The 22,914-nt window shown below is 43.0% G+C and overlaps 4 protein-coding genes across 4 annotated transcripts; 2 read left to right on the top strand and 2 right to left on the bottom strand.

Moving 5' to 3' along the window:
* Positions 1-230: 230 nt before the first annotated feature.
* On the top strand, positions 231-6,101 carry zgc:77880 (zf-DHHC domain-containing protein). The gene is made up of 9 exons (XM_053416443.1): positions 231-380; positions 943-1,031; positions 1,164-1,237; positions 1,454-1,566; positions 1,667-1,728; positions 2,079-2,199; positions 2,282-2,354; positions 2,467-2,647; positions 2,740-6,101. Exons 1-9 carry the CDS (start codon positions 256-258, stop codon positions 2,829-2,831), a joined length of 930 nt encoding a protein of 309 aa, XP_053272418.1. The 5' UTR covers positions 231-255; the 3' UTR covers positions 2,832-6,101.
* Positions 6,102-6,291: 190 nt separating this feature from the next.
* Positions 6,292-11,411, bottom strand: LOC128430481 (uncharacterized). Its single transcript, XM_053416558.1, has 11 exons — positions 11,143-11,411; positions 10,497-10,684; positions 9,438-9,578; positions 9,201-9,339; positions 8,936-9,113; positions 8,051-8,192; positions 7,447-7,590; positions 7,282-7,334; positions 7,124-7,180; positions 6,706-6,785; positions 6,292-6,623 (listed from the first exon to the last, which is right to left on the bottom strand). The coding sequence occupies exons 1-11, from the start codon at positions 11,257-11,259 to the stop codon at positions 6,555-6,557; spliced, it is 1,308 nt and encodes a 435-aa protein (XP_053272533.1). The 5' UTR covers positions 11,260-11,411; the 3' UTR covers positions 6,292-6,554.
* A 64-nt stretch (positions 11,412-11,475) lies between these two features.
* On the bottom strand, positions 11,476-16,864 carry LOC128430480 (location of vulva defective 1). The gene is made up of 12 exons (XM_053416557.1): positions 16,824-16,864; positions 16,305-16,440; positions 15,659-15,846; positions 15,250-15,390; positions 15,011-15,149; positions 14,746-14,923; positions 13,960-14,101; positions 13,357-13,500; positions 13,192-13,244; positions 12,890-13,090; positions 12,489-12,568; positions 11,476-12,186 (listed from the first exon to the last, which is right to left on the bottom strand). Exons 1-12 carry the CDS (start codon positions 16,847-16,849, stop codon positions 12,118-12,120), a joined length of 1,497 nt encoding a protein of 498 aa, XP_053272532.1. The 5' UTR covers positions 16,850-16,864; the 3' UTR covers positions 11,476-12,117.
* Positions 16,865-17,789: 925 nt separating this feature from the next.
* On the top strand, positions 17,790-22,605 carry LOC128430296 (type I phosphatidylinositol 4,5-bisphosphate 4-phosphatase-B). The gene is made up of 7 exons (XM_053416332.1): positions 17,790-17,907; positions 19,105-19,286; positions 19,613-19,719; positions 19,834-19,945; positions 20,020-20,072; positions 20,151-20,241; positions 20,461-22,605. The coding sequence occupies exons 1-7, from the start codon at positions 17,805-17,807 to the stop codon at positions 20,602-20,604; spliced, it is 792 nt and encodes a 263-aa protein (XP_053272307.1). The 5' UTR covers positions 17,790-17,804; the 3' UTR covers positions 20,605-22,605.
* Positions 22,606-22,914: the final 309 nt, after the last annotated feature.

Raw genomic sequence — 22,914 nt, 5'->3', positions numbered from 1 at the left:
CTTTGTGTTGTTTATGTACAAAACAGAACAAAATTGCCAAATAGAAATTAAAAATTCATGTTTTCAAAAATATATTTAGGCTCAGGTCGCCTTCAGGGGAAACTCGGAAACTCCACTATCCTGGATTCTACTGTATGAACAATTAAGTTCTGGTCCCCTGATGATAATTGTTTCCTACGGTCCGGGAATGCACCGTCAAGGTTCTGTGTGACGTCAGGCGGAAGTGGGGTGACAGGGGGCGGAGCCCGGCAGAAGATGGCGGCTCCTCGCTGCAGGTTCGACTTGTGCGGCGTCGTTTGCCTGCTCCTGACGTACTTCAGCGTGTTCTACGCGGACTACGTGGTGGTTCGGTATGTTCTCATCCCCACGTTCTCCGGCAGGTCGGTACTTTCCCTCTTCATGTCGTTAGAACCGTACAAACATGGCGCCCGCTGCTCCGCGTCCATTCATCTGACAGCAGCAGCCGGTTCTGGTTCCTGTTTGTTTGTTGTGTCTCCTGTTTGTTTGTTGAACCTCGTGTTTGAGACTCACGAGACTTCAGTTTGTTTACGAGCTTTAGAACCTGCGGCTTCTTCTTCTCTTCTTCTTGTTTACTGCTCATCTGCAGAGTACGGTGGCCCCCGAAGGGCACCTGACAACAACAACACGGGGAGTAAACAGAGCCACAACAACACAACTGATCAGAAAACACTTTGACAGGTCACAACAACACAACAGATCAAACTTTACTACAAATCAAAATACACAACAGAGCAAAACATAGAGTGACAGTTCACAAAAAACACAACAACAGATCAGAAAACACAGTAACAACACGATACAATAAAAAACACTGACAGGTCTCTCAAAACTCCACAACAAATCGATGTGTCTCTGTGATTCAAACTAAAACAGAACCGTGTGTGTCTGGGTCATTAAAGCTGCAGTTCTTCTGTCCCCCAGCGTGTGGTGCAGTCTCCATGGATCCGTGTTCAACCTGATTCTGCTGCTGCTGCTGGCCTGTCACTCAAAAGCCGTCCTCTCAGACCCTGGTCAGCAAAATGCCCATCAATATTTATATCTAATTATTTGTTTATGGGTTAACAAGAACGAATTTGAGCAGATATTTGGGGAAAAGCATGTTTGTGTTTCCCGTGTTCAGTTGTGCGTTTGTTGTTGTGCAGGTAAGGTGCCTCTTCCAGACACGGCCCTCGACTTCTCAGACCTGCGCTCGCAGTCGACTCGGATGAGCGAGCGGGTGAGTGACACGACACGTCTGTTATTAACAACCCTGTAATTATCTCCGCCTGTCACTGTGTTAAGAAGCTGTTCTCACCCGTGATCTGATCCCAGACCTGTTATCATCAGCTTCATGACACACGTGTTGCTCTGAACGTCTGGGAACACGTCACCGTCTGCTTAAGACCCTGTTGCTTTATTCTGACGTGTCTGTGGTTATTAAATGCACCTGCAGGGCTGTGAGGGCTGGACGGTGTGCAACCGCTGTGAAACCTACAGACCTCCCAGGGCGCACCACTGCCGCGTCTGTCAGAGGTGCATACGCCGCATGGACCATCACTGTCCCTGGTGAGAAGACGCCGTCCGACCTTGTGTCCCTCTCCTGGTTTCTTCATTCTTTAGTCACCTTCAACTTTCTCTCACCCGTTTCCTTTTTGTTTGTTTTTAGGATCAACAACTGTGTCGGGGAACTGAACCAAAAGTATTTCATCCAGTTTCTCTTCTACACCGGTGAGTGACTGTTTATGAACCGGTGGGTCGACGGCAGCTTTATGGCACAAACTCCAGAGACGTCTCCTCTAAACCACTAAACAACCAGACAAAACATTTAAGCATTTCTGAGAATAAACCCTGGCAGCTTCAGGGAGTATTTGTAAATGCAACCAAACAGTTATATTTGTTTAATAAGCGATAAAATAAATGTCCAACATTCAGGGCGTATCTAGAAAACACATTTTCATTAAATATATAAACATCGGATGACTTTTAGGCTCAGACGTTTCAGTTATTGTTATTATTATTAAAGCCAGCCTCAGCCCCAGCTGCTGATAAGGTGACTGTGGTTGTGTCTTCCTGCTCAGGCATGGCCTGCCTGTACTCCATGGTGCTGGTGGTGTCGGCCTGGGTCTGGCAGATCAGGAACGAGAGAGATGGCGACGCAGAGAGAGAAGGAGAGGAGACGCCGAGCAAACACCTGATCGTGTGAGTGTAACAGACGGGATTCCAAAATGAAAGTTCCAGCGAGAGAGAGACTGAATTATTCTCTGTTTTCTCTGCTCCTCAGCGCTCACTACATCATCCTGCTGGTGGAGTCGGTGCTGTTCGGTGTGTTTGTCATGGTTATCTTCTACGATCAGGTACACACACACACACACTCACACTCACACTCACACTCACACACACACACTCCCTCTCTGTGTGTGACTTCATCCCCCAGTAACCTCACTGTAATATCTCGTTTTGTTCCAGTTAATCTCGATTATCACGGACGAGACTCCGATAGAGCAGATGAAGAACAGACTGATGATCAAAGACAGAGGAGCCACATCTACCTCCTCTTCCTCCTCCTCCTCCTCCTCACAGCTGCCCCACCAGCCCCCACACACCCGCAAGCCCAAGATCGCTCTGCTGCGGGAGGTCTTCGGACGAGGTGGGTTCGTGTCCCTCGTCCACATCTCCTGCTCCGTCCAGGTGTTCACGACTTTAGAGGATCTCTGATTTCGATCTGTGTTCTCTCTCCAGGTTCAGTCTTCTTTTGGTTTCTTCCTCTCCACTCCAACCCTCCGTCCGTCGGGGGCGTGTCCTACTCGGCCCTGCCCGACTATGACGTCTGACCTCTGGTCTGTGAGAGAGGATGAGGAACAGATGGCGAGGAAGGTTCTCTGTGTGTGTGTGTGTGTGTTTACGTGTGAGAGTCAATTTGCTGCCTAACTACGATGTCTTATCTCTGGATCTGTGGTGACGAAGAGAAAGGTGGACGAAGGGGATGGAAACCGGGGATGAATGAAGAGAGAGAGTGAGTGTATCAGATGAATGTGTGTGTTTGTGTGTTTGTGGTTTCATCCCCAGGAAAAGAAAAGTTCCGCCTCAGACTCCAGACTCATGGAACTCTCTTTCCTGTCTTTCCTGTGATGGGGGAAGAGCATTGACGCTCCTTGTTCTGTCTCCAGCATTCTCTTCTCATGGAAACTTCTTCTTTTGAGATTCTCTCTGGGGTTTGACTGATGCCGGTTTAGCATCCTGGATATTTTTGACACTAAAACGTTTTTAACCACGCGTTTCCACTTCCTCCCGTTACAATACAAACACAAAATCTTGAAAACGGGCGCCACCATTTTGCCCCAATGAGTCTGAGTCTGTGCAGGAGGGAACGTGGAGTCATGGTTTTGAGGTCCCGCCCATACGCACTCTCAACCAATCGTGAGTCAGTCTCAGCTGTCAATCGTGACAGAAACCATTTTCCAAAAACATGATGTAATTGATCTAATTGTGAAAAATGGAATGTGTTTACAAAACAAGCTGCGACTTTGCAAAACTTTTGATGTAACTCTCTGAAACACAGTAGAAAATGTTATGATGACAAATTAGAAAAGAAATCCAGCGATACCTGCAATGGTTTATACAACTTACCACTAGGGGGACACTGAAAGCGGTACCAACATTCACAATCCACCATCTTCCTTCTACTGTTTACTTTTATCGTGCAGCGCCATCTATTGATGGTTCTGCTCACAACCGGTTCCAGGGCTTCTGAATGGAACCAGTTGAAGAACTGGTTAGGCGTAAAGTAAAGCTTTGCGGGAAAACAGGAAATCTTTGACTAGGAGGACCCCTAGTGGTAGGACGAGATTCTTTGGTGACGATTAACCTACTGATTTCTGGTTTTGATGCGATTTAACCCAAGTGTCAGTCCAACTCCAGCCAGTTTCTTTTTATGCGTGGTTACTGAATTCTGATTATGTTTACCAAAATTACAAAGAAATTATTTAAGTTTATTTATTTTTCTTGCACAGAATCAAATTCTGTTTTGTTTTTTGTTTACAACTCTACTTACCGTTCAGGTCGAGCTTTAAGAAATGACTCTGGATGCACTGATGTGGAGTTTTGAAGGTGATGGCAAATATTTTTAACAAGCTTTAACATTTTTGCCTGTAATCAGGGAAAACACGCACTGTTAACAGTTTTCTGTTAAATCTAAGTGAAGGGATGAATCTTAACTTATTTATTGTTTTACTTCTGTGGAAATTTCTCTATCAATAACTGTATTTTAATGTTACGGGTGGAGCTGCCTTTTGACGCTGATCTGGGTTTAAATAAATCCACTTCTTCTGGTTCTTGTCCCAACCACTAACATGGAGGAGGCAGGGTTGTATGACCTATACCGCAGCCTGCCTCTAGGGGGCAATCCAGATATTTTGGCTTCACTTTTATGTCGGCCGGTGTCACAAAGGCAGTTTCACCCGCGAGTGTGTTTTTATGAATGTGTGTATATAGATATTCTGAATTCGGTGTTTGACCTGAGTTGAACTGTTTATGATACACAAGGGAACTTTATGTTGCAGTGGGTTATATTAATATATTAATTTAAGTAAGTGTTGTGATGCTCCTTTTAAAAACAACAACTGCCAGTTGGGAAATGAAATCACACATTTCCTTATTTATGGACCAATATGACTTTTTTTTAAATATACTTTTAATGTTTATAAGGAAAATCAAATTCCTGATATTAACTAATGATCTATTTTAACACATACTTACCACATAAAAATCATTTGTCCTCTGGTCTCTCAACAAACAAACTTTAAGCTCTGTGAGATGTTGGCAGTGGTTCTAAGAAGTCCTGTAAAACTGCATTCACACGCTGAGTACACTGGCTGATATTCCACTGCGTGTAAAGCAGCTAGCTATGCAGTCAAGTGAGCTTCTGAGGGTGAAGCTCCTGATCTCAGAGCTGGCGGCAAAAATAGCTAAAAACTCGTTGGACGAGAAGCCCTTCAGAGGACACGGTGTTCCCGGCAGCCTTTGTCGAGAGTCCAGTTCTCTATCTGTTCCCCGTCTCACTCGCGATGTGAATGCATGTTTTCGTTTGCCGAGGCTTGGTGGGACAAAATGTCCTCCGGGCTCAGAGGCCTCACGTCTTTCACAGTGTTTAAATCAGGCTGTAGAGCTGGAGCGGGACCTCGAGGGTTGAAGGGGCGGAGCATGTTGCTTCTCTGTTGTACATAAGAAGGTTCATATTTTATATTGACGATGTGAGATTCTCCTGAGGGGAAAATGTTACTGAACTCCGAGCTCTGTGGGAACTGTTGGTTTTTCTATCACAATTTGAGTAAAAACAATGTCATGAAATGTTTTTGTGAATTAAAGAGAGAGGAGGGGAAGTTAAGTTCAGTCCAGTTTCAAACTGAATGTGTTCTGTCCAGGTGTGTGTTATCTATCAGGGGACTGGCTTGCTTGTTTGGTTCTGTTGACAAAATGCAGTCGATATTTATGTTGTTTGTATCAAAGGGGTGCGCTTGTTTCGCTTTGTCCACATCGGTGCGGCTGCTTCCTGAACCACTGATCCGATCTCTCGAATAGTTTGCGTGTCGCAGGAACAGTTCGTAAACAGCTGATCCTGCACAGACGCTGCACTATTCATTTAATATCCAACAATGTTATCTTGCCGACTGTTTAAGGAAGCAAAACAAGCGCACCCCATTTGCTGTTTTACTTGACAGCGGGATGGAATGTGTGAACAAAACAAAGAGGGCACGAAACAAACCCCTCAGCCACCAGCCAACACTTGACTTGCTTCTCCCACGCTGTTTGAAACGCCTTCTCAGAATCAATCAGGTTATTGAGACAACTATGAATGTTCATGTTTTCCACACTCAGCTTTGTCTCCTGAGGAACTTTCCTCAGCCGGTTAAACTTGACACTTGTTGGCTGATTGGTCGAACAGGTTAGTCCTGCCCTGCGAGCAAAACCTACAGAGAATTTGATATCATGTGGCTTCATGATGGAACAAGTTTACAATCTACAAACCGTGACCTGTGTATTATTCCTATTGACATGCTGCTCCTGCTCGTTCAACCAGAAGTAAACTGATGTCTTTTCAACTACTCTCCGACTTTTTGTCCTTTTTTTTAAGTATTGCGAGTGCTTCAGAGTCTTTCTTGATTTTAAAGATTACGCCTTGGGGGATATTTAACAAACAAACAACAACAAGAGTACAAATAAATTTTTTTTTATTTACAAGGTACAATCTTTAAAGACTTTACAATCAACCCCCCCCCCCCCCCCCCTCCGACCACAGTGTCCGTATTAAGAAATTAGTGACTCCCGTCAACCAGGAGCTGTCTTATATGTCTTAGGGGAGATTCAAAGACAAACTATATAAGTCAACAATGTTTATTTTAAAAGGCAACAGCAGCTAAATCAATCCACAGTTACAAGCTTACACGGTTATTCAATTCAAAACTCAGACACCTGAGACCAGTGTAACAAATTAATGACTCCCGTGGATTAGTGACCACACTGAATCAGCAGGGGTCACCGGTGGCTGTAATTTCCAGTTACACCTTCCCCAGTAACGTCAGATTGGTGCTGGGTGGCAATCCAAGTTTCACCAGTTCGTCTTTAAACTGTAGGAGAAAACAGAGCGATGCTGAGATATGATCATATTTGTCTTAGATGTGATGGTGTGTGTGTCGGGAAGACACCGACCTGCTGTAGGACCGTACTCCTGATGTCTTCCTCAGTCAGATTCACCACAGAGATAATCCTTGCTGTCAAGCGAATGACAACTAGAAGGACAGTGAATCAACAGGTCAGGGCCAAAACAGCTGGTTTACTCTCATGCTACTATACACAACATGAATCACGTCTTAATTAAATTAATAACACAGTCCAATCGTCAAAAGAAAAACATATTTTAGAAGGCACATATTTTCTGCAGGGCCCGGCCAACCTGATTGTTTCCTGAAAGTAGGAATGAGGAGTGGAGCCAGAAGTTCTTTCACACAGTATCAACAGTATTGAGTTCTATGGTTATATCTGTGCCAGGACTGGGCCAACGTTTCCTTTCTCACACACTATTTACAGTGTAGTTAGTGGTGTAGTGATAGAGTGAATGGTAGTGTACTTTGTTGGGACGATGGCGTAGGTCCCTCTGTAGTTGGTTCAGCGCTTGGTGATGTATCTGTCGGAAAGATAAAATACGAGCCGTGCTCAACCTTTACCTGCTTATGAACTGAGCAGTGTAATTTGAGTCGTGAACAGATGAAGGAGGATGTATCTCACCGTTTCCAACACTGACGATGACACATCGCTGCTCAGAGTGATACTTTGTTGAACTGAGGAAAAGAATCAAACACAATTAAACCAAATAATCATCCTTTAGAGAACACTTCAGCTTCCCTTCATCAAATTAAAGAAATGTTTGCTTGTACTTGAAGAAGTACTGACTTGGAAAGTGCTTGGACGATGAAGCAGATGGGTTGACTCTCTCCCTCTTCGCTCTGAGACGGCGTCCAGCTCAGGGTAAACTGACCTGGTCCTGATCTGGTCTGGTTCACGTTGTGGGGCCCGCTGACCAGTAGCTCAGAGACCCTTTAACAAGCGGCAGAAGAACATGATCTTGAAACTCAGAGGAGGTGGAGTTTATGACATGTACTTCAACCAGCCACCAGGGGCGATCAAGATGCTATGGCTTTTACTTTTGGGAGCTGTCACATCCTACATCTTTATTTACAGTCGGGTTTAAATTTGATTTGAGCTAAAATGACATACCCAAAAAGTTATATTATTATAAATTCATGATCTTTCACTCTTTGAAAAAATAATTAAGGTTTTTTTAAACTTTTCAAGACATGCAGACACCCTGGTTAGCTTTCCTGGCTAACCAGCTCGCTACCTGCTGTTGTCACCTCCTCCATGAGGATCAAGTTCCTCGCTCGAGTCAAACAAAGTCTCTCCACTGGTTCGAAACCAGAGTTTCTGGACATGAGGTTCAATCCCAGAAGGTTCTGTCCAAATGTCTAAAGAGGATTTTGATTTTCCTTTTACTCACGTGGAGTAAGTTGCAGCTGCTTTAATGCTGATGTCCAGGGTCTGATTGACGGGGGTGTAAAGTCGAGCTCTGTTGGCCGGTGTTGGAGGCAGGAACGTGGGCAAATAGAGTCCCTCTGTGCAGGATGGCACCGCAGGATCCACTGGACACACAAAATCAAACTTCTTGAAGGATGCTTTAAAATCGCCCTGGCTTAGTAACTTCAGTAGGACTAAACAAGTGATAGAAATAGAGAAAGAAACCACAAATCTCTGGTGAGCCAATGGCATTGGTTGCACTTCCATATATGAAAAGTACCAAAAATATCTGTGTAGAGATTTTAAAACATTCTAGTCCATTGACAAAACATCAGCCATCGCTGTGCCACCAAGACAAGTTCATAAAACTCCCTCTGACCACCGGTACTAAGGGGTCAGACTGTTCACTAAAGTCAAAGCTACAAAACAGGCCGTGGACAGCCAGTTAGCATGCTAGCTTCGGTAAAACCAAACAGGCGAGGGACATAAAAGCAACACAAGAGATAACATTGGTGTTAGCGGTAATGCTAGCTATGTAGCAGGGTCTACACACATATTGGCAGTTCTGGGCAGACACAGCTGAGGTTGACGGGAGAAGTAGTGTTGAAAGTTCTGTTGATATTTTGCCGTTTACCAAACAAATTGGAAAACCACCAGATGGTGGTGCTATAGCCGATGTGAATGTTCCTTATGAGTTTCAAGGGACCCTTCCAATATTTGTTGAGACATTTTAAGCTAAACCTTTAATGTGAAGCTCAAAGGTCATTAGGGTTCATCCTCTGGATCATGGTTATCGTGGATCCAGTGGTTGCCAACGTTCCAAGAAATGTATTTTTAATTCTCAGGCTGTCAAGTCAATAAATCTCACCCTGTAGAACAAATTGGACGGGTATTTTGCTGATAGCGTTGTTTGTAGTTATGTTCGTCTGCCCTTCTTTGCCTTGATTCAGGGTGATCGTCTGTCTTGGAAAGTCCTCCATCACCAGCTGGACTGCGTACGGACCTTCATCACTGCTGTTGGTGGCGCTGAATGACAGAGTACACGACTGCAAAAGGATCATGTACAAATTGTAACGAGGTCACCAGTCTCCGTGTTTATAAGATATAAAAGAGAATCCCTGTTGGAGACTCACCGGTGAGAGGCGGAGGACAGACGCTGGCGTGCAGGGGTTACACTCTGACAGTGATGTGTTTCCATACCTACATTTGACCTCGTCTCCGTCAGGGTCAAAGGCCAACAGGTTGAAATCTCTCTGACAGTTTGAAGGAACTCTGGAAGAGAGACATACGCCACTTTACTCCTGCATTAAAATCTGTGTTGTCTCCAGATTATATCTAGAAATTATTATGTGTAGGCGTGAGGAGGTTACCTCACAACTGGCAGGATGGTGGTCTGAGGGGACGCGTTGGCCCTGCTGGTGTCGGAACGGATCCTCAGATCGACCAGCGTCACGGCTCTCCATCTTACAATGCCATTTCTGATGTTATTTATCCAGTTACCACTGTTCAACCTTCAATGGGAGTTGAGTTTAAGTAAGTTTCAAATGCACAGACCCTGAGTGTACCTCGTTTGTGCAAATACCAAAGCCCCAGCATGAAGAGTATTAACTAATCCAGGGGTCTTCAACGTTTTTCAGGCCAAGGACCCCCAAACTGGTGGAGAGATGGAGCAGGGACCCCCTACTAGATATATTGTATAAAATTGTGTTTTATATTAAACTGGGCCTAGTGCCATTTATAAACATAGCTACCCTGTTATTGTGCATTCAATACTAAGTTATTCAAATATAAAACGGGTTCATATATTCATGTTTTTAATTTAAACATGTGCACGGCACAGGGTGGCCATGCCACTGCCATTTCTAAACATACATCTTGCATACAACACTGAGCTATTAAAGTAATTCACAGATTCATGTTTTTATTTTAAACATACATGTAGAAGAGACAGTGAATCCTCAGGCCATCTGTGGATGGCACACATACTCCCACATTAGTGAAATGTCGGACCCTGATGAGTAGCTCACAACTTATATAATCTTGGACGGATGGAGGTTGTCAGGCAGAGGGTCAAATTAGCCTCTCAATATGTTGGATGCCTGTTAATGTGTATTTAAAGAAATCTAAATTTGTGGAAACAAATTGGTTAGAAAATACATAAAAAATTAGAAAAAAATTTAAAAAATTGTCTAATCAACCAAACATTTCGCGACCCCCCTGCCGTACCTCCGCGGACCCCCTGTTGAAGACCTCTGAACTAATCAATGGATTGCTGGAAGATCATGTTTTTGGTTCGTCATTAGTTCAGGTTAGAGGTCATTAGAAATAAACTCTCCTGTGTTGAAGTGTGGCGTTTGTTTCTTTTGGGAGGCTTATCTACATTTTGTCAAATTTCTCCTTTATTTCTTAAAGTGTCATGTTGCACTTACCACAGCTGAAAGGCACCGCTGTCGGGAACCTGCCGAGTCATGACTCCCTCATCCTGGAGCCAGTCTCCGCTCCTCTCCTGGGAAACTCTGTTCAGTGTCAAAGAACTCTGATTCCCACAGTTGCCCCTGAAGCACCTCCACGTGTCGCCGCCTCCCAAGTGGAAGTTTCTCTTATAGCGAAGGACGACCTGTAACGTTACAGCAAAGACCATCGTGATTCTAATAAGATGTGATCTACCTTGATAACAGGATCATCATCACATTGGCCAAAGCTCCACACAGAGACAACAAGAACCAATGTGATTTACTTTTTTCCCTTTATTATTCAGTATTGCCCAATATGTTTGATTATTCGTATTCATATCAATATTTACTTAGACTAATGCACAATAGGCGTCTGACACAACCTGCTCCATTTCCTTGTATTTTAGTTTGTAGAATCCACTTTGTTGAATTGTTCTTAGGAGCTATAACTTCTTTAAATACAGCATTGAACGCATTTTCTAACCTTTAAGAAATATTGATCCCACTTTTTAAGTTCTGCCGTTTTCCATTTAGCCCCACTTTTCTGCATTTGTTACTGAAATCGTTCAAACATCTAATTTCTAAAGATGAATCTATTATTTGAAAGAGAAACTTTACGCACCGTGACCGATCCATCTGGGCTGCGGTCTTTTGGGTAGAAGGTCATGACAGTTCCAGTAAAATGAGATGTCTGGGAGCTGCCCAGCAGCAGCAGCAGCAGCAGCAGAGACAGCGACATGGTGCAAGTGTTGGTCGCTCTGCTCAAACACAGTGATTAACAAGCCAAGCAGGAAATGTTCTGGAATGAGGAAACATCCTTGTAGACAAAGGGTCAAGTGTGATCAATATTTTTACCGATAAACAGGTGGTAAAACAGTTTGTACTTCTTACCCTGGTAGAGTAGAAGTACGACACTGTTGTTGTAACTCTGTGTAAGTGAATGAGGAGGCGGAGCTGAGGTTAAACAAATGATTTTTTAATGAAACAAACATTAGCATCTATAACCTGGGATTCTGTAACTGTCACGTACAACATGAGTATAATTCTGTAAAATGTGCAGAATGTAGAGTCGTTGGATTTACTTATTTAAACCCAGAACCTGGTCCATGTCTTTAGCAACAAGGAAATGTTATTTTGTAATTCTGGTTTTAGTCTATGACCTTTTAAAGGTTTAATATAATCTATATTTTCACAAAACTACGTTACGGTCGTGTTTGGTGGCCGGAAAAAAACACGTCATCAGCAGGTGAGCTTCCAGAGACAGGTCAAGCAACAGACTGATAGAAATATGATTTATGATCTAAAACATAACTTTTTTTTAAACTGTAGTGATGATCGTTTAAAGTTTAAACACTGGAAAGAAATTTTAACATTTACAGTTCAATCAATGTCAAAGAGGGCAATCCCATTTGTTAATGAAGATCAGGAGACATCATTAAAAGACCAAGAACAGCGACTGAATGGACATTGATAAAAACAAAACCCAGTTTCCCCAGTTAAACCTTTAGATTAAAATAAAAATTTCTTAGATTTCGTGCACGAGTGGATTAGTGACCACACTGAATCAGCAGGGGTCACCGGTGGCTGTAATTTCCAGTTACACCTTCCCCAGTAACGTCAGATTGGTGCTGGATGGCAATCCAAGTTTCACCAGTTCGTTTTGAAGCTGTAGGAGAAAACAGAGCGATGCTGAGATATGATCATATTTGTCTTAGATGTGATGGTGTGTGTGTCAGGACATTAACTTGAGTAGAGTAACTGAGGACTTGTACTTTCTAAATTAAGGTCTGCTCTTAATATACAGTGCATGCTTGAAACAAATTAAATATCTACTCTTCAGCTTCTTGGTGGAAACAGGATCAGGAAGAAGGTAAAACAAATGAAAACTGGAACAGTGACATATTTGAAGCTGCTGTGTGATATGTGATGCTCTGACAGGATGTGTGGTTTGGATAGGAAGACACCGACCTGCTGCAGGACCGTACTCCTGATGTCTTCCTCAGTCAGATTCACCACAGAGGTAATCCTCGCCGTCAAGCGAATGACAACTAGAAAGACAGTGAATCCACAGGTCAGGCCAAAACAGCTGGTTTACTCTTTGGCTACTATACACAACATGAATCACGTCTTAATTAAATTAACAACACAGTCCAATCGTCAAAAGAAAAACATATTTTAGATGCCACATATTTTCTGTAGGGCCCGGCCAACCTGATTGTTTCCTGTGGAGCAAGAAGTTCTTTCACACAGTATCAACAGTATTGAGTTCTATGGTTGTATCTGTGCCAAGACTGGGCCAAGGTTTCCATTCTCACACACTATTTACAGTGTAGTTAGTGGTGTAGTGATAGAGTGAATAGTAGTCGTACTTTGTTGAGACGATGGCGTAGGTCCCGCTGATGTCATAGGTCCCACTGTTGTCGTAGGTCCCACTGTTGTCGTAGGTCCCACTGTTGTCGTAGGTCCCACTGTTGTCTTAGTGCCCGCTGATGTCGTAGGTCCCACTGATGTCGTAGGTCCCGCTGATGGCGTAGGTCCCTCTGTAGTTGGTTCAGCGCTTGGTGATGTATCTGTCGGAAAGATAAAAAACGAGCCGTGCTCAACCTTTACCTGCGTATGAACTGAGCAGTGTAATTTGAGTCGTGAACAGACGAAGGAGGTTGTATCTCACCGTTTCCAACACTGACGATGACACATCGCTGCTCAGAGTGATACTTTGTTGAACTGAGGAAAAGAATCAAACACAATTAAACCAAATAATCACCCTTTAGAGAACACTTCAGCTTCCCTTCATCAAATTAAAAAAATGTTTGCTTGCACTTGAAGAAGTACTGACTTGGAAAGTGCTTGGACGATGAAGCAGATGGGTTGACTCTCTCCCTCTTCGCTCTGAGACGGCGTCCAGCTCAGGGTAAACTGACCTGGTCCTGATCTGGTCTGGTTCACGTTGTGGGGCCCGCTGACCAGTAGCTCAGAGACCCTTTAACAAGCGGCAGAAGAACATGATCTTGAAACTCGGAGGAGGTGGAGTTTATGACCTGTACTTCAACCAGCCACCAGGGGCGATCAAGATGCTATGGCTTTTACTTTTGGGAGCTGTCACATCCTACATCTTTATTTAGAGTCGGGTTTAAATTAGATTTTAGCTAAAATGACATACCCAAAAAGTTATATTATTATAAATTCATGATCTTTCACTCTTTGAAAAAAGAATTAAGTTTTTTTTAAACTTTTCAAGACATGCAGACACCCTGGTTAGCATTCCTGGCTAACTAGCTCGCTACCTGCTGTTGTCACCTCCTCCATGAAGATCAAGTTCCCCGCTCGAGTCAAACAAGTCTCTCCACTGGTTCGAATCCAGAGTTTCTGGACATGAGGTTCAATCCCAGAAGGTTCTGTCCAAATGTCTAAAGAGGATTTTGATTTTCCTTTTACTCACGTGGAGTAAGTTGCAGCTGCTTTAATGCTGATGTCCAGGGTCTGATTGACGGGGGTGTAAAGTCGAGCTCTGTTGGCCGGTGTTGGAGGCAGGAACGTGGGCAAATAGAGTCCCTCTGTGCAGGATGGCACCGCAGGATCCACTGGACACACAAAATCAAACTTCTTGAAGGATGCTTTAAAATCGCCCTAACTTAGTAACTTCAGTAGGACTAAACAAATGATAGAAATGGAGAAAGAAACCACAAATCTCTGGTGAGCCAATGGCATTGGTTGCACTGCCATATATGAAAAGTACCAAAAATATCTGTGTAGAGATTTTAAAACATTCTAGTCCATTGACAAAACATCAGCCATCGCTGTGCCACCAAGACAAGTTCATAAAACTCCCTCTGACCACCGCTACTAATGGGTCAGACAATTCGCTAAAGTCAAAGCTACAAAACAGGCCGTGGACAGCCAGTTAGCATGCTAACTTTCGGTAAAACCAAACAGGCAATAGACATAAAAGCAACACAAGAGATAACATTGGTGTTGTTGGTGGTGTTAGCGGTAATGCTAGCTATGTAGCAGGGTCTACAGACACATTGGCAGTTCTGGGCAGACACAGCTGAGGTTGACGGGAGAAGTAGTGTTGAAAGGTCTGATGATATTTAGCCGTATGCCAAACAAATTGGAGGTGAATTAGGGTTCAGCCTCTGGATCATGGTTATCGTGGATCCAGTGGTTGCCAACGTTGCCAGGAATTTCTTTCTAATTCTCAGGCTGTCAAATCAATAAATCTCACCCTGTAGAACAAATTGGACAGGTATTTTGCTGATAGCGTTGTTTGTAGTTATGTTCGTCTGCCCTTCTTCGCCTTGATTCAGGGTGATCGTCTGTCTTGGAAAGTCCTCCATCACCAGCTGGACTGCGTACGGACCTTCATCACTGCTGTTGGTGGCGCTGAATGACAGAGTACACGACTGCAAAAGGATCATGTACAAATTGTAACAAGGTCACCAGTCTCTGTATTTATAAGATATATAAGAGAATCCCTGTTGGAGACTCACCGGTGAGAGGCGGAGGACAGACGCTGGCGTGCAGGGGTTACACTCTGACAGTGATGTGTTTCCATACCTACATTTGACCTCGTCTCCGTCAGGGTCAAACGCCAACAGGTTGAAATCTCTCTGACAGTTTGAAGGAACTCTGGGAGAGAGACATACGCCACTTTACTCCTGCATAAAAAAATGTGTGTTGTCTCCAGATTATATCTTCAAATGATTATGTGTAGGCGTGAGGAGGTTACCTCACAACTGGCAGGAAGGTGGTCTGAGGGGACGCGTTTGCCCTGCTGGTGTCGGAACGGATCCTCAGATCGACCAGCGTCACGGCTCTCCATCTTACAATGCCATTTCTGATGTTATTTATCCAGTTACCACTGTTCAACCTTCAATGGGAGTTGAGTTTAAGTCAGTTTTCAATGCAGAGACCCTGAGTGTACCTCGTTTGTGCAAATACCAAAGCCCCAGCATGAAGAGTATTAACTAATCAATCGATTGCCGGAAGATCATGTTTTTAGTTCGTCAGTAGTTCAGGTTAGAGGTCATTAGAAATAAACTCTCCTGTGTTGAAGTCCGGCGTTGTTACTTTTGGGAGGCTTATCTACATTTTGTCAAATTTCTCCTTTATTTTTTACAGTGTCATGTTGCACTTACCACAGCTGAAAAGCACCGCTGTCGGGAACCTGCCGAGTCATGACTCCCTCATCCTGGAGCCAGTCTCCGCTGCTCTCCTGGGATACTCTGTTCAGTGTCAAAGAACTCTGATTCCCACAGTTGCCCCTGAAGCACCTCCACGTGTCGCTGCCTCCCGAGTGGAAGTTTATCTTATAGCGAAGGACGACCTGTAACGTTACAGCAAAGACCATCGTGATTCTAATAAGATGTGATCTACCTGGACAACAGGATAATCATCACATGGGCCAAAGCTACATACAGAGACAACAAGAACCAATGTGATTTACTTTTTTCCCTTTATTGTTCAGTATTTTGCACAGTATGTTTGATTATTCGTAATCATATAAATACTCTCTTATACTAATGCACAATAGGCGTCTGACTCAACCTGCTCCATTTCCTTGTATTTTAGTTTGTAGAATCCACGTTGTTGCATTGTTCTTAGGAGCTATAACGTTTTTAAATACAGCATTGAACGCATTTTCTAGCCTTTAAAAAATATTGATCCCATTTATAAGATCTGCCGTTTTCCCTTTAGCCCCACTTTTCTGCATTTGTTACAGAAATCGTTCAAACATCTAATTTCTAAAGATGATCTATTATTTGAAAGAGAAACCTTACGCACCGTGACCGATCCATCTGGGCTGCGGTCTTTTGGGTAGAAGGTCATGACAGTTCCACTAAAATGAGCTGTCCGGGAGCTGCCCAGCAGCAGCAGCAGCAGCAGCAGAGACAGCAACATGGTGCAAGTGTTGGTCGCTCTGCCCAAACACAGTGATTAAATACCAACACTGTGGATACTTGATGCCACATCCAACAAGCTAAGCAGGAAATTTTCTGGAATGAGGAAACGTCCTTGTGTTGCTTTAAAAAAATCATTATAAGAATAGATAAATGGTCGTGTGTGATGAATATTTTAACCCGTAAACAGTTGGTAAAACAGTTTATAGTTCTAACCCTGGTAAAGTAGAAGTACGACACTGTTGTTAGAACTTTGTGTAAGTGAATGAGGAGGCGGAGCTGAGGTTAAACAAATTATGTTTTAATATATCAAACATTTAGTATCTATAACCTGGGATTTTACTCACGTATAACATGAGTAAAATTCTGTAAAATGTGCAGCATGTAGAGTTGTTGGATTTACTTAATTAAACCCAGGCCCTGGCCCATGTCTTCACCAACAAGGAAATGTTATTATATAACAATAATAATTCCTTGTTGCATAATTCCGGCCACCAACAACAACCGTCGTGTTGTTGTATGTAGCCTGGGGGAAAAAACAGTCAGCAGCTGAGCTTTTTTAAGTCAGCTCTATCAGCCCATCCTCCAATCACCTGCCTGAAACACAGACACAGGAAAACACAAGGCAAGGGGAAAGGCACCACCCCTAGGCAGGGAGGGAGAACTACACATACGCATACACCCACTATGACCCAGAGTGATAAGGGTATAAGAAAGAACCACATCGACCTCTGACCTCTTCTTTTAGTCACTGGTTATTTCCTTAAAATGTATTTATATTTTTCTCCAAATATTAGGACTTTTTCCTCATTAAATTTGAAAGTTATTCTCATATTATAATCGTTTTATTTCTTATTTAATTAACCCCCCCACCCCATGATTTTATGATTTGTTTTTCGCTTATTGAAATAAAATTTTATAATCATAATGTATATTTTGTATATTTTAAAGATTTATCCTCATAATATTATGATTTTTCGCATCAAACACTGATTTAAGGTTTGAGTAAAGAGAGTGTGAGTAGCGAGGACCGAAGGAGGCTGTGAAGTGTCCTAATCCTGTTTCCTTGACGGCGAAGGAGCAGAAACTTCCGGTGAAGGAAGCTCTGTGTGGGAAGAGGAACCATAGGTGGAACGGGACCCGCCCACCCTCGCCGAGCTGTGTGATTGGAGGAGCGCGCTGTCCGACAGAGCTCGGTCATGTGACTGGTTGTTTGCTTCACTTCCTGTTTCGCTGTGTCAGTCTCGGACCCTCCGGAAAGTCTCCGTGTCTCCGGCTCCTTGGCGGCTCCTCCGACAATCTGCAGCGGGGTCCCTGAGCTTCCTCCGCCGCCGGAGACACTCTTCCTGCGGGGCTGCGACGGGGCCGAGTTCCGGGGCCAGTGATGGCGGACGGGGAACGGTCGCCGCTCCTGTCCGAGCAGCACGACGGCACCAACGGCTTCTCTCCCGGGGGCAGCGCGCACGGACATCCGGCTAAACCTCAGAGTGCGTCCCGCCGCTTTCACACCTTCACACGGAACAACCGCGATTGACCTGTAAATCCGACATTTAGCTTTAAATCCAAAGAGTCAACTCTCAGACACACGTTAGCTCCCGATGCTAAGCTAGCGAGCTAGCAGTTTGGCTAACGTCAGCTGAAGCTAAAAACAAGAAGAGCAGAGATTTAACCTTTGAAAAAATCGCTTTATATGCTTTTAATTATATTTTAACAAAGTTGGTTAAGAATATGAAAAGACTGACGCGATGCAGGGACAATACAACCACACAAATACTTCACTTATAGTGAAGAAAGACAGATAATTGTGTGTGATATCGGCTGTTTTGGGCATTTAAAAGTAGAAAATGAAAGTTGTTCATGTAGTTTGACTGATCTGTGGTTTGTTTAGTTGGTGCTTTACATTGTGCATCATCACAATATGTAGTTTAAAACTTGATTTGGACGTTTATGTGTGTGAATTCAAGAGCTGTAGTGAAAAATCCATCAAGAACAAATATATCTGCAGCTTCTTCCATTATCATCGTGTCTGACATGATAAAGATGTATTTGGTTTAATTGGTATTGATTAAGAATCAGAATTTCATTTTTGACCAAGTATGTTTTTTATAATTATTGATTTGGTATTGGGGCAATATAATGAACATAATACACTGACGATTAAAAAAAACACAAGAAACTTTTTATTAAAGTCACACTAATAAAACCAGACGAATAAGAAACCTGAAATAAGTAACTGTAGGCTAATGCTCCGTGTCTCTCGTTTCCTGTGTCCCACTCTGTAATGTTGGTCTTGTGGGTGCGTCTCCTGATAGTGTCCTCATATATTTACAGATTATTGTTTTTTGTTCCATCGGTTCCCAGAGCGATAAGTAAACAAGCTGCAGATAACACGGTCATTTCCCTTATCAAACCGTAAAACCAGGTTTGGTGCTGATAAACACCAGGTTTCACCATAGGACAAGGTGGTGGTTTCCTGTCAGTGTAGAACACAAAGACTCTAAAGAAAGATGGACGACATGTCTCCACTTCCTCCCACTATACAGAGGTGAAGCTAAAATGCTGCAGAATTCTGCCATTTAGCCTTTTTCGTCTACAGCCTTTAAATATAAAGATCTTCATCATCATTAAGGGAATCGACACATGTTTGAAACCTTCAGTAGCTGAGCTGTTTCCTGTCTCTCCAGGTTTGGCGCCGTTCCCCAGCTTGGTGGCTCCCGGGGACGCTCCACCTCCCTACTCGCCTCAGGGCAGCCCGGACAGCAGCAGCGCTCCGATCATCAGCTGCCGCGTCTGTCAGAGCACCATCTCCGTGGAGGGCAAGACGCACCAGCACGTGGTGAAGTGCGGCATCTGTAACGAGGCGACGGTGAGCAGAACTTTATGTTTAAAACACGTTTTGGCTCTGGAATATTTAAAACATCACAAAGAAAAGCGCTGAGTCGGCCTTCTAGGAAGCACAGATCTGAAAGCTTCAAGAACGACTGCGCCCAGCAACCATAAAAACATCAGGCGGTTGTTCTCAGTGTCGTGTTGCACATCCAGACTTCCTCTCAGGAAATCATTCTGTCTGATGTGCAGAGTTTCTGCTGATGAGACCAAAGCTGAGCCACTGAGAATCATTTAGGAAGCAAAGAACGAGGGAACTCTGGACACTGAGTCGTCTCTTTCTGTCTTTATCTCTCGGGTCAATAGCCGATAAAGAACGCCCCCGTCGGGAAGAAGTACGTCCGCTGTCCATGCAACTGTCTTCTGATCTGCAAAGTCACGTCGCAGAGGATCGCCTGTCCCAGGCCCTACTGGTGAGACAGAGACACAGCCACGGATTCGTTTTCACTCGTCTCAGCTGAAGTGTTCGGTATTCAAGATTTCACTTCTTTAAAAACTCTGCACTTTCCGATTGTTTCTTCCGCCAGTAAACGCATCATCAACCTGGGACCAGTTCACATCGGGAGCGACAGTCCTGAACCGCAGCAGCAACCCGTCGGCATCAGGGTCATCTGTGGTCACTGCTCCAATACATTCCTGGTAGGACGCACACAAACACATACACAATCACAGACACACACTCTCTCTGACATTTTACTTCCTCTCTCTCTCAGTGGACGGAGTTCTCAGACCGGACCTTGGCCCGATGTCCACACTGCAGAAAAGTGTAAGTGTCTCAGCTCGTCTCTGCGTCTCCGTCGCGCCATTTTCACTGTTAATTATGTTTCCTGGTTTCGATTTCCAGCTCTTCTATTGGCCGGGGCTATCCCAGGAGGAGGAGCCTGCTCTGTTTCCTGCTGTTCATCGTCCTCGCCGGCGCCACTGCAGGACTCCTGGTGTGTAACAGTGTGTGTAACAGTGTGTGTGTGTGTGAATATATCTTAGGTAATGTCCAACTAAAAGTTTTAGTTAAGTCATGTGTCTGGAGGAAGATAGTTTTGGTTTTAAAGTTTGAAATGTTTCACACGGAATAATGTGTGTGTGTGTGTGTGTGTCTGTGTGTGTGTGTCTGTGTGTGTGTGTCTGTGTGTGTGTGTCTGTGTGTGTGTGTTCAGTTCGGTACGTGGAGGCCTGCACAGAACTCTAAAGGGATCTACGCGTCGTGGGTGCTGCTGATCCTGCTCGCTCTCTTCACCATGGTGAGAACCATCTACTGGAGGTGTCTGAAAATCAGCGATCCAATTTCCAACATCGCGTAGAGGGAGAGGAGAGGAGAGGAAGGAAGGAAGGAAGGAAGTTGAGGAGAGAAGGAGCTGAGAAGGAAAGAAGTAGGTTGTGTAGTTTAAACCGAGAAGCAGAAGCCAGAGTTGACAGCAAAAACGATGAATCATGGACTGGAAGAGCGACGGGTCGGAGGAACGATTTACATTTCACAAATGCTTCACATTCATGCCAAATTAAATTTGAGCTGCTCATTTGTCAGAAAAACACAAACTCTAGTTTGACACTGCGACTTCCGTTGAGCTCCAGAAAGTGGCGTTTCCGTGAACGAGTGGAAAAAGAAAACAAGGGTCACTGGAGGGAAGAGAAAAACATATATAACTAATCTTCATTGTTGGACTAACATGTTGTTTCAGAGCCTGATGCTGCTACGCTGTTTTATTTCACGCTGTTAATTTCTCACTGGAAAAAGGTACATTCTGTTCTATCAGTGCCAGAGAATCATAAAGAGGATTGTGTCTTTAGACTGAGCGTCTGTTCTGTGTAACTCTGGTGAGTGGGTTCCATCTCCTGTGAGAAGAACTGACTGAGAGTCACACCTTCAACCGTCACAGTCAGCTCCAGGTGAAGAGTAAAGCTGAACTGAGATCAGTTAAAAACACTCTGGAGTTATTAAAAGTAGAGTCCAGGAAAACCTTTCGGGAGAATCAGCGCTAAACGCTTTTTATTTTTGAGAAATACGACAAAAAACGAAGCGAAAATATCACACATTGATTTAAATTAACCGACAAATACTCGACTACTTTCAGATGTCTTGGAATAAAGTTTCTGAGGAATAAAACTCTTCAGTGAATCAGTGTTTGAAGTTTATCTGAGATCAGCTGACATCTAACACGGGAGAAGAAACAACTAGTCAGCAGTTAGTCACCTTCTTATCACTCTGTGAACTCACCAATTAATCAAATATCTCCGTTACCACACAAAGTCAAGTGACCAGATCGGGTTTATCAAGTGTTTGCTTTTGTTTTGGGGCATTTTTCATTAAAAGGTATATTTCAAATGAATTGACTAACAAATTGTGGGAAAGAAAAACACTCTAAAAGGCTTCAAGCAAAAAACAGGCAGATTGATGCTGTTAAAACGTAACGAACATTCATACATATATAATATGTTCATGCATAATTTATATACATATGTACATAATGAGGGAGAGTCAGTAAAACTTGAATTGAGGCATTAACTGAGAAAAAGGACATCACCTCGTCTTTCTTGATGTTTATGAAGAAGGTCGAGTTGCGTGTTCATCTCACAGGGGTTCAGGGGAATTTAGATTTTATTTTATTTTTCATCTTCAATGTGTTTATGTTAAATGATTCATAAAACGAAATGATACTAATTATTGTGGCCAAAAGAATTCATGATAACAATATTGTAGCAACATCTATAAAAAGTTTTAATAATGATAATTATACTCTCAGTCAATTTCATCTCGAACATTTTTCGTGTGTTTTATCACATTTTTCATAGATTTTCTCCTCCTTTATAATTTTTCATTTAATATAGCCACCTGCATACAGTGCTGAAAGCAGATGTGTCATATCAACACTATATCAACACATTCTTTTTATTATTACAGTTATTGTCACTAAGTGGACGTCGCATCAGTGAACTTTCTAAATCCAACACAAAAGTGCAGTTTTTTTCCCCGTTTGATTCCGACATGAATTTAACACGAGGAACAAATTATTTATTTTTATTTTTAATTCTGTGTGGTGTCGTCTGAAGGAGTGAAACTGAACTCGTGACAATAGTAAAAACCTGTTTGTGTTAAAGTGTAAATATGAATCAGTTGATTATTTTGGGACTGTACAGAATTATGAGAGCTCCCCTTGTGGCCGATCTATGTAAGTACCCAATGACTGTGAAACCTGTTGCACTTGTACTCGTGTACTATTACTGTATGTTCTCGTCATTCCGTTGGATGGGTTCTGTTTGTTTTTTTCAATATTGTGGAACAAATTAATACTTTTAACAACGTCTTCTGACTCCATGTGTCTTCTTTACAATATTTAATTATACATATGACAAGTTGTAATAATATATCTCACTCTAATTTACTAAACACACGTTTTAAATCAGAAAACTAGAATAGATGGGTGAATAAATAAATGTAAACGTTGTTACATTGCCCTGTTTGGCCTGTAACAGCTTGAGTTGACCACAAGTTGATCTTATTTGTTTTTCAATAGTTAAGCAACTTAAAAAAGAATACTTGAAAGTGTAAAACTTGTAAATATTAATTTCAGATGCAGGTTAAAACGATCTAAAGTATAGCAAAGATCAATTAT

This window comes from Pleuronectes platessa, chromosome 23, assembly GCF_947347685.1.
Source record: "Pleuronectes platessa chromosome 23, fPlePla1.1, whole genome shotgun sequence".
Lineage (NCBI taxonomy): Eukaryota > Metazoa > Chordata > Actinopteri > Pleuronectiformes > Pleuronectidae > Pleuronectes > Pleuronectes platessa.
Note: the sequence above shows the minus strand (reverse complement) of the source record. Positions and strands in the feature narration are given on the sequence as shown.

What these genes read in the sequence shown, in the direction of transcription:
- zgc:77880 (XM_053416443.1), top strand. Translation starts at nt 256, where the DNA reads ATGGCGGCTCCTCGCTGCAGGTTCGACTTGTGCGGCGTCGTTTGCCTG. An exon ending in TGGTTATCTTCTACGATCAG is followed by an intron (nt 2,355 to 2,466) that starts GTACACACACAC and finishes GTTTTGTTCCAG; the next exon opens with TTAATCTCGATTATCACGGA. An exon ending in GCGGGAGGTCTTCGGACGAG is followed by an intron (nt 2,648 to 2,739) that starts GTGGGTTCGTGT and finishes TTCTCTCTCCAG; the next exon opens with GTTCAGTCTTCTTTTGGTTT.
- LOC128430481 (XM_053416558.1), bottom strand. Translation starts at nt 11,259, where the DNA reads ATGTCGCTGTCTCTGCTGCTGCTGCTGCTGCTGCTGGGCAGCTCCCAG. An exon ending in CGTCCAATTTGTTCTACAGG is followed by an intron (nt 8,193 to 8,935) that starts GTGAGATTTATT and finishes TTGTGTGTCCAG; the next exon opens with TGGATCCTGCGGTGCCATCC. An exon ending in CATCGTCAGTGTTGGAAACG is followed by an intron (nt 7,181 to 7,281) that starts GTGAGATACATC and finishes TCTTTCCGACAG; the next exon opens with ATACATCACCAAGCGCTGAA.
- LOC128430480 (XM_053416557.1), bottom strand. Translation starts at nt 16,849, where the DNA reads ATGGGCCAGGGCCTGGGTTTAATTAA. An exon ending in GCCCAGATGGATCGGTCACG is followed by an intron (nt 15,847 to 16,304) that starts GTGCGTAAGGTT and finishes GTAACGTTACAG; the next exon opens with GTCGTCCTTCGCTATAAGAT. An exon ending in ACCTTCCTGCCAGTTGTGAG is followed by an intron (nt 15,150 to 15,249) that starts GTAACCTCCTCA and finishes TCTCTCTCCCAG; the next exon opens with AGTTCCTTCAAACTGTCAGA.
- LOC128430296 (XM_053416332.1), top strand. Translation starts at nt 17,805, where the DNA reads ATGGCGGACGGGGAACGGTCGCCGCTCCTGTCCGAGCAGCACGACGGC. An exon ending in ACATCCGGCTAAACCTCAGA is followed by an intron (nt 17,908 to 19,104) that starts GTGCGTCCCGCC and finishes CTGTCTCTCCAG; the next exon opens with GTTTGGCGCCGTTCCCCAGC. An exon ending in GCCTGTCCCAGGCCCTACTG is followed by an intron (nt 19,720 to 19,833) that starts GTGAGACAGAGA and finishes TTCTTCCGCCAG; the next exon opens with TAAACGCATCATCAACCTGG.